Source organism: Haliotis asinina, chromosome 15, assembly GCF_037392515.1.
Source record: "Haliotis asinina isolate JCU_RB_2024 chromosome 15, JCU_Hal_asi_v2, whole genome shotgun sequence".
NCBI lineage: Eukaryota > Metazoa > Mollusca > Gastropoda > Lepetellida > Haliotidae > Haliotis > Haliotis asinina.
In genome coordinates, this window is record NC_090294.1 from 1,129,748 (window position 1) to 1,140,458 (window position 10,711).

At 43.0% G+C, this 10,711-nt stretch overlaps 1 protein-coding gene across 1 annotated transcript; it reads right to left on the reverse strand.

The window, feature by feature from the left end:
• Positions 1-1,909: 1,909 nt before the first annotated feature.
• On the reverse strand, positions 1,910-9,944 carry LOC137266064 (uncharacterized). Its single transcript, XM_067801565.1, has 8 exons — positions 9,887-9,944; positions 9,494-9,517; positions 7,505-7,612; positions 6,950-7,050; positions 6,570-6,672; positions 5,757-5,927; positions 2,929-3,092; positions 1,910-2,008 (listed from the first exon to the last, which is right to left on the reverse strand). Exons 1-8 carry the CDS (start codon positions 9,942-9,944, stop codon positions 1,910-1,912), a joined length of 828 nt encoding a protein of 275 aa, XP_067657666.1.
• Positions 9,945-10,711: the final 767 nt, after the last annotated feature.

Here is a 10,711-nt window from a genome sequence, read left to right on the forward strand (position 1 = left end):
CCCAGGAAACACTGCCTAGTCGAACCCACCAAGAACTTTCCTGAGAATATGAAGGCTCCCCAACACTGCAGCCTTCTGCATTACCCAGATTGTCAGAAGGGCTGTGCTCCCAGTGCATGTGGAGAACCCGGGCACTCTCCTGATGTGCGCCAAGGGATCAGGAGGTACCAAACCAAGGGCACCGATAACAATGGGTAGCCTGACGACAGTGTACTTTTGATACAAGCGAGACATTTCAAAGGGCGAGATCATAATTATTGGATATTTACATACCGCACACATCCATGCAACTATTGCTTGCTCAAGGCGCTGGTGTTTGTTTCCCCCGATCATTGAATGTCTGTCTCAGCGTATTATCAATTTCAACTCCCTGGGGAGTTTACAACTGTTGCTGCCACTAGGCGCAACATAATCATCATCATCATCATCATCATCATCCTATTATCAGCTAGAATGAAGTCACCACCAAGACCATGGTGCTCTAATGGTTGCTGGCGCCAGGTGAAAGGTTCAATAACAGCTGATAATTAAAGCTTGAATTTGAGACTAAACCTGATCACATCACCCTTGGAGATATCCTGGTGTTCACAATACAAGGTTCATTCTAGAATGGAATCAAGCTTATTGTCTGTTCAACTGATGGTATCGCCTGAGACGAAGGCTGAACGAGATGTGTCGTCGGACAGTGATGATCATAAATTCTGAAGAACTTTCATTTTTGTGGCCACTCATGAACATGATATACCTCAACTATAATCTGTTAGTTTGTTTGTATTTTCTGAGTCTTTTCTCGGGCAGGGTTGTAGTTCCGTGTTCGAATTTGCTTCTGTCGTCAAAAATACGTTGTTACCAAATCCAATACCACGTAATCACTTAACATGTATATTCTTTAACAAGAACTGATTTTCAGTTTGCGCGATTTCACCTACGCATGAATCTGTTTAAAGAGAGAGTCAGACTCTCGGAGTCGCTGAGTGTACGGTGATGTTAATACCATGCATGCCTGTCAACATACGTTTGGGTACCTGATTACTTTGCTGACGCTTACTTCACCCAGTAAATTCCTTGGAATCAAAGATGAAGCTGTGATTGTGGCTTATCAGTATCGGGTTGGGAAAAGCAAAGACTAGTTGTAGGCGTGGTATTCACGTCTAGCATGTCACTCAAGATGTGATAGATGTAGGCGTGGTATTCAAGTCTAACATGTCACTCAAGGTGTGCTAGATGTAGGCGTGGTATTCACGTCTAGCATGTCACTCAAGGTGTGCTAGATGTAGGCGTGTTATTCAAGTCTAACATGTCACTCAAGGTGTGCTAGATGTAGGCGTGTTATTCACGTCTAACATGTCACTCAAGGTGTGCTAGATGTAGGTGTGTTATTCAAGTCTCACATGTCACTCAAGGTGTGCTAGGTGTAGGCGTGTTATTCAAGTCTAACATGTCATTCAAGGTGTGCTAGGTGTAAAATGAGTATTTGACGTCGGTACCACTATACTACGGGCGAATCTATATGGGGGTGAGGGGATTCTTCTCCACCAAACACAATTTTCCATTTCCCCCTAACCCTTCCCTCCCTAAGTCCGTTGGACTTCACGATTTAATGTCCCTTGAAGTGGCTAGGGATTGCAATTATATGGTCCAGAAACTGTGAGTTCTTACGTTCCTTTCCGCAAATACTTACCCGACATATCTTTGGGACAAACAGGTCCACCCGTCTAGTGTACCTTCCACACCTTAAGGTAACAGACAACATAATCACACTTTGTCTTTAGACAGAATAATTTTATGAAAGCCAATAGAAGAACATAGGCTCATTTGGGTTGAAATGACCAACGCAGCTTTAGCAAATCATAACAGATTTACTACACTTGGTAACACGTGATTAAGGTCACGTGTCATTATGATCCAATCAGCAGAAGGAGAGATAGGGGTCAGACATGTAGATGTGCATTGTGGTTGTCCCGCTTGTTTGGGCGTACAAACAGTCTGGCACAGGATTAAGGAAATACTGTAAAGACAGAAATGCAACACTCAGTTTGTATGACGTTAGACCGTAAGCCTTGTATCGGTCAGTGAAGATATGGTGAATAAGACTACACACCAGCTATATACTGCATTAACAAAGATCCATTAAGCGTCAATGTAGCTAAAATGGAAATATAAGCACGGAACTTGATTATGGACACCCTAAAATATTTAATCACAACGATGTAACTATCGATGATCATTTCTGTAATGAAAAAAGAACAAGGTTCCATTTTATAACGGTTGGCTAAAACATGCACGTGAAACATGTTACACGTGTGCTATCATGGAAAGCGGTGTCTGGCTGTTCAAGTGTATAGACCTTGTGGGTATTTTCCCACTGTTTCATTAACACATGAACAGTGCGAGACGAGATGGCAGATGGTGGATATTCATGCAATTGACAACGTCAAGTCATTCAATGCCATCAGGCGTCAACTTGGACACTGTCGCACTGTCATCGGGGACTTACGACGAAACTAGCAGGTTTTCATATTCGGCCATGGCCAGGACAACCAAGGCACACCGTTCAATTCTGGCTCGTTACGTTACGGCATGAAGAAAAGGATGAGGCTGTCAGCAGACACGTGGCGGATACACGATATACTGACGCCTAAAGCCTCGGTAGGTTTCAGGCTGGCTCTACAGACAGGAAGATCCGTCCTACGTGTTGTGCCAGTACAATATTTATTCGGTGAGTAATGTCGCATTATTTCTCACGCACAGAACATACAAATGCACACATTGCCTAGATTTTGTTCCTTTTTCTGAAGTCAATTATTCGATCTTCCATCAGATAATGAGGCATTGTTGCCGGTGTAAAATATTTGAAAGTGTTGCTGTTGTAAGACAGGGTATGGTTTTATTAAGGTGTATGTGTGTATGTTAACTAAACAGACGTACCCCGAATGCTGAGGGAATTGGGTGTTCAAATCTTGTAGATGTGGTGATGTTGGTCATGAAGGCCCATCCGAAGCCATCCAGGATACCTTCATTGTACAGAAGGAACATGGGGAAGAATTCATCACAACTCTGGTCCTTCCGTAAGTTGTACCAGTAGTGTACTCCTGCAACAGTAACATATGCCAGTCACCACATGGTCGTGTATATAGACGCTTAAAGAGGTCGGACATCCACTCGTGACTCACACGTGTTATTCCGCGGCAAGTCGAATCACGAATCGGGCGCCTCTCGATACAACAAAAAGAAGGAGAAAAACATTTTTGTTAAAGACATATTCGGACGTAATTATTACCAGATGTTTGCCTTATATTTCCAATTATACTTCTGAAAAGGGTTTGATAATCGCAAATGGGATTCACCCGCTCACCAGCTCTTTATCACTGGATTTTCTGGTCCAGACTCGATTTTTCACAGACCGCAGTCATATAGCTGGAATATTTATGAGTGCGACGTAACTAAACTCACTCACTCACCCACGTAGCTCTTTACGATTGCATATCCTAAAACTGCTGAAAGCGCACGTATAATTACCACAGGAAGCTCGCAAGATCGTCAGAAATGCACTCATATGGGCAAGTGTATTTGAATCTCTCACTGTCAGTCGCATGAATCTTACCAAAAAACCCCACATTAACATTAGACATCACAATTTTGTTAGCTAAGTTCTTAGTATTTTCAATAGAACGATACATATTTTGGATGAATTTTTACGCAAAAACATAAACGCATAAACGATTCCCAATTAATGTGGCAAAATACTGCCTTGAAAATTGATTTTGATGCTTTATTTCAGATCAATACTGAAATATTTTTATAAAAGAACATATTGAATAATAAAATCAAACAATTAACATTTTAGAGAACTTTTACTGACATAGTACTTTTGACGGACGGTGCCACAAGGGGGCAACTCTTGTCAAATAAATGCCGTGGTGTTTTGCTGTTATTATTACATAATCAGATTTAGGACACATTTTCCTGCAAAATAATACCAAATTTAGCAATTTCTTGACATTTTGACATTTTGTATGCACCCATGAGCTGCCACTGTTTGATAAGAAATAAACACATTGTACTTCACCCACCTGATTGTTTGACCACGTCCTTCCACGGTAGAATATCGCACCTGCTGCTATCCTACCTAACAATCGGTATTTGGCAAAAGAGGACTGGTCCCTCGGAGACAACACTCTCGTCTGTCAGACGGGGGTTAGCGTTACACGTTATTCTCCTACTGGGAGATCAATTGCCAAGGGGGATAACTGGTGTACAGGGACGTGGGCCCTGGGATGGAGGGTCTCTGTCTACCCAGTAATGCACATATATACTTGAAATATATCAGGAGTCCTGTTATAGCATGGGGAATCTTGACAGCTGATTCTGAATATACATGTTCCAGAGTGGGAAATAAAATGCTCAATTCCATCTGATGAACCTGTAGTGGCTTAAGTAAAGGGAAACATGCCATACAAAATACTGATATTGCAGGGGCGGACATGTCGACGTAAGAAAAATATGTAGATAGATTAGGTAGGAGAAAGCAATGAGAAATGTGGATTTGTTTCAATGTGGCATGGAAACTGGGAATTCGATGGCAAACAATTTATCAGTGTATTCTAGTGACAGAAAAAGCTGATCAAAATGTAACAGCACCGTACTCAGAGCGCACTCTACAGAGTCAGGTCAGCAGCACGCAGACAAGTTTAACGTTTTTCTCTCCTATGTATCGTGTTCCTCTCTAAAGTGTGTCTGTCTCTGAGACTTATGCTTTCTTGTGCGACCAGGATTCGTCTTGGATCTGCAGTCAAATCATAGTTAACTGAAGTCTAATCTTAAATTCTGGCGTCAGGTGAGCTTCAGTATGACATTGATCTAATCGAAACTGATTGATAGATTGCCACATTTGTTGTGGTAGAAGTATTCGATTAGTGTTAGTTCCACATTATGCTGTCAGTCCCTTGACTTTTACAGTGTAACGTAACGGGGATTCAAGCCTTGTCTGTTGTTTACTAGAACAGGGATTACAAAACGTTCACTTTCGATTTAAATTGTACATAGATTTGTACTTGTGACTAGGATGTGTAGGAGGACCTTTGTTACTCTTCATGATGCTCGGAATTAAGGAAACAAAACAAGGACTGGCCATCTCGGAGTCGTCACCTCTGCTCTAAACGGACGCCACCGCATTTACCGCATCAAGGGGAGGTAAAACCGAGAAACCACAACGCTACCATCATTGAATAACATGCCACAATATGTACGTTCTGTTCGACTTAATTGCATGCTGCACCGACTGGAATTATTCCAAGAAACCAAGAAACTAACGAAAAGCGCAGTTAGCAGCATCAAGTTGCACTGATTGAAAGTTAGAATCCCACATTGCCTGTACAGTTCCTTTGTCATTACGAGGATTGGTCCATCTTTATGACTCTGAGCAAAGCTGGGAAGCTTAAAGGGTCTGCCTGACGTTAGGCTCTCCTTCCAGTAACACTGTCGACCAATAAAACATCTATGGGTGTTTGGAATCAGTAGGAAATTCCTAATTGGAATTCAGTTTAGTCAGAGTTGTTTGTGGTGTCTTTTTTCACTTTCACACGAGAAAATTCGGATCGGCTGATAGGTATGTCATTCTATGAATAGGTAAATGAGACTTATGTTTCGGTATGAAAACATCTATGAGTGTTCTGCGTCAGATGGAATCACAACCCACCCATGGTTCTGTATAAAACATCTATGAGTGTTCTGTGTCCGATGGAGTCATTACCCACCCATGGTTCTGAAGCAGTGACCCTTCGTCCACAGAGTAGAGCCTATGTTCCTCTCCAGCTTAGGAATCTTGTCGCTGTCTGACGGGCGTGTGCCGTTCTGGATGTACAGGCCACTTCCGGTGCCCTCGCTCTCAAACATTTCGGAGGTCCTTCCTCGACTGCATATATCGCCTGAGACAGGAAGACATATGGTATAGTCCCTCATTGGCAGCATAAATAAACGGTTGTGGACTAGACCTAAGTATATTCAAGCAAACGGCATTTTCTGTTGCCTTACCTCACACATAAATGTCGTTTTCTGACTGGCTGAGCGCTTTTCTATTATTTTCAGTGTTCCCTGCCACAGGTGAGTAACATTTCTATCAAATGACGAACTGGGAATGACGAACTTGGTACTCCGTTGCAGTAATTCGTTATCTGGAATACCATTAAATCACGTATGATGTACGGAGATGACCGATGTTTTGCGAATGCAATACGGTGGAGGGATGTAAGTCTAAATCTGCTTATCATGTCGTCTGCAAAATCTAACGATGGCACCAAAAGGTTTTGGACCCATGCTCAAAACAAATCAAAATTAACACTGATGTGTTCTGTAAGATAAATACGTTCTTCACTGGTTCCTCTGGGCCCATGGGTTGAGGAGCCCTCGATGTTTGTTAATGTGCATCAATCCATGTTCCCCTCCTGACCAGCGAACAACTTATGATACACGTGGTCGGAGGTGAAGATATTCAGAGTTGCATCCCTTCACCTATTCGCCTCTAAGATCTACGCCGTTATATGTCAGAAGTCCCCATCTCCGTAACTCACGTGGGTCAGTGAAGTAGGCGGTGATGTACCATCTGCCGTCGTGCTCCACGAAGGGGTGGTTCTGCATGGTTGGGGACGGGTACTTGTTGGGTTGAGGGGGAAACTGGCAACACAAAAATGACTGGATGTTATCATTCCGTGGAGACATGCACAAATGTCTGAAGAAGAAGCTAGGAACAATGGTAAATGTGTGATATTCAGTTTTTACAGTTCATAAAATGCAGGAGACATACTCGTGTACACAACATCATTGTTTAGAGAACATGGACCAGGGTGCCGTACAAAGCATCCTTAGCGCTTTGGTGACCCATACTTTAACATTGACTTAAGTCAGTTGCGCTACGTTTGCTTTGTACAACAGCACCAGGTCGTACACGTACCCCTGCCTGTATGCCGGCGATGTAACCGTTGACGTCGTAGATGAGGACAACGGCTGTGTCGCCGTCCTTTACATAACGCTTGCCAGCAAACGCAGGCGTATCTGGAGATGAATTAATATCAGTGTGTTAAATGCACATTAGTCAGACCGGGTGGTTCAATGTCAGCAGGGTCTCGCAGTCAGCTGATGGAAAACACATAGTGGTATACAGAAGTTACGATGTATTTTACTCTAGGCAAAGAGGGTGGCCAGTAGGGTCTAGACAAAAACAACGGTTACAGTCAAGCGATCTCCCAAACAGGTAATCTCTGTGACGTCTAATCACCCATTAATCTCTCAGCTGGTGGCTGTAGAAGTACAGGGGGCATTTTTCAATGAAACTTTACACGATGAAATAAATGCTCAGCTTTTCGAAATGAAAGGCGATGATGTTTACTATCCTGTGGGTGCATGCAGTAAACGCTAGTAATAATCAGTGTGACTTCCCTGGATATATGGGTAAAGGTTCCTGCCATGAAAGTACCAGATCAGTGACTGTCCATTTCGTATCACTCACCATAACAGTTCGACATCATGGCCCACCCCCCCAGGATGGCCTCCCTCTCAGTCCGAGGCATGTCGGAGAATCCTCGGGTACTGTAGCAGTCGCTCGCGTCCCATGTCACTGAAATAAACCAGTTTTACATGGTTACCTTGGTTACCTCGGACTGCAAGGTTTTTCACCGTTGTGAATAAAATCACAAAAAGTAAGTGAAGTGACTGAGTTGTGGAATGCAGAAATATATATGTGTGAGTGAGGGAGGGAGGGAGAGAGGGAGAGGGCGAGCGAGCGTGCGTCCGTGTGTGTGTGTGTCTTGGGGACGTAGCTACCGTTATATGTAAAAAGTACAGTGCTTACTCTGTGCATCATTTTAGCTATAAAGGTTGGGCAAGCTCTCAAAACTGTCTAACTAGAACCCTTTGCAACCTATCGGGATAACACGAAATCACTGTCTAGTTACGCGCTTGAATGTGAATTTATGCTAAAGAGAAGTTGTGATAAATACATATATGTATAAGTACAACGAATATAATGGTTAATTTCTGTGTGGATGATATAACGGTGCACCTACCCGATAAGCTGTGTGGATGATATAACGGTGCACCTACCCGATAAGCTGTGCAGCCATTCACAACCTTCAGTGTACGAGGGATCACTCATCTCGCACTATCACACATCGTGCACATTCAACAAACAGGAAGTGATCAAATGTTTAGAATCATATATTGAGAAACAAGATTGTAACATGAATATTCAGCATTAGAAGTGAATAAACTGTAACACATATATCGTGTCTAGCTTGCCCAACTTGACCCTTAGCTATGCATGGCTCGGGAGGTCAAATAGCACAATAGCACAAACGGCAGGTCCAGTTAACTTCATTAAATAGGGGAGCTTTTTCCTTCCTTGTTCTATTCGGACCAGGGTTGCACTGAAAACACCAGGTGCTGCTTCTGCTCGCTGCCTATACGTCCGCATCAGAAACATTAAAGCATGTGTAGCGTCTTTTTTTAAAAGACAGTCAGGACATTGCTGACGATTTCTCGTCAATGAGATGTGACACGACCACCTTGTGAAAAGGTCATGCAGTGCATTAATATTCACTTGATCAGACCAAGTTGAAAAAGCTGTAACAGTCACAATCACATTTAATTGAGTGAGTGAGTGAGTAAGCTTAGTCTCATGCCACTTTTAGCAATATTCCAGCAATATCACGTTGGGGAAACCAAAAATGAGCTTCACAAGTTGTACTCATGGGGGAATCGAACCCGGGTTTTCTGCGTGACGAGTGAACGCTTTAACCACTATGCTAACCCAGCACCCCAGCTAAGACGACGAAGTAAGTAAGTGGTAACGCATTAGTCCGAATAACAAGAATGTTTGTCGCAAGAGGTGAATATATCGTTTGGTACACACAGGCGGAACCAGGGGTGGGGGTGATAGGAGTGTAAGAGGGGTGCATCCACCCACGACTCTTCTCAAACAGCAGAGAAGTCAAATAATAAACTTAAACAATTGAAGTGTACCTTTCTAAACCGATCTTTTGTTTGACGGAACATGTTGTTATCTATTTATTTAGATCATGTTCATAATTAACAGTTGGCAATAGCAACAGTCCCGCGAACCACCTCGCCCCGGCCCTCGATCCACTTGTAAATCGGCAAACTCCAGACCTTTGTGTCCAAACAAACGACAAGTCCTGGATTAACATAGCGTGTGTATGAGTCCATAGAACCTTACGCTGGAAACACTTAGAGTTAAGAGACGGTGTACGCTTCCAGGTCTAGTTACAAAATAAATACTGCAGATACCCGTACTAGACGCGTAGGATCTGTCAACCAGGGCCCAGTCTCAGGCTTACACAAACAACTAGTTCAAATAGTGCAAATTAAGGTATTCAACAACTTGTTCCAAATGTAGTTCATGTCTGCCTCAACTTTTAAAATAGTCATTTCTAAATATTTCAGAATAATAAATGAATTTGGTCAAATTAGTGTCACGTACCTTTCAAATGATCCCAGTCTGGAGCTGAAATGTATATATTTTTCTTGTAATGATTTTAGTTTCATATATGTTATACATACGAAGATTCACAACGGCGGGGAAATAACGAACGCTGTATTACATTTTCACGCAGAAACAGACACCGTTAATTTATGTTTACTTCCAAAATAACATCGTTATAAATGACACCTTCGTACATGGAACAACGCAGCCGTACCAGTCCACGAACCGTGGAACCAGTGTCCTTCAGCCTTACATATGTCATAGCATACAGAAAGATACTCTTAAGGCATGAGATTCTGCCGCATTGGAAGGGAATTTTGCATCTCACATAACACCATTTACCCATTTGCTTAACCAAGGAAACATGTGTAACTGAACAACATAACTTACAGCCCCAAAAAGCAGCAGCAACGCCAACACAAAGCGTGAACAGCACGACTCGCATCATGTCGAGGACGACCGTGGCTACCCAAGTGATGGTGGTGTAAGGCCTCTACCCTATATAGGCGTGCCACAGTTTTTGTGATGTCACGGTGATCACTTAAAGACGACACCTGGCGACCTTCACTAAATGTTTACTCTTGAAACTCACGAGCACCTCCTGCTTTCAGCGGAACCATAGATCCAACATGCACTTTGGACCCGTGACGGGTGGACTTTGTCACCCCTTTGTCATGCACACAGAATTGCAAAATGTTCTACTTGCTGACTGCCAGACATTGTTGGCGTGCATCACGCGACTTACCCAGATCTCTGATATCTAGGGCATCACTGAAAGGAAGTCTACATGCTTGCATATGTCTTTGTAGTCCTCACTTTACCATCCAATGACTCCACAAACTACTACAGGCTGTTTTTAGGGAAGCCATGCAGCACGACTTCGTCGGGTCTGTCGGCGGTGTCAAATACCTTACACATGCGTAATCAAAGTACCAAAACACACACATGTTTTCAAATATCAAAACAAACAGATGACCTCAAATACACCTGCTCTTAAGTACACACAGACACAGGAAGACACAGACACACACACAGACACACAGACAGATACAGACATACACACACACACACACACACACACACACATTGATACAACTATCCAACATTACTCTGACAACATTTCAACCCAGTAGTTCAATGTTAAGCATGTTGCGAGTGACGCTGCATTGTGCAGGGCAAACACAAGGCGTGGTCCACCAGGTAGACGACATTACC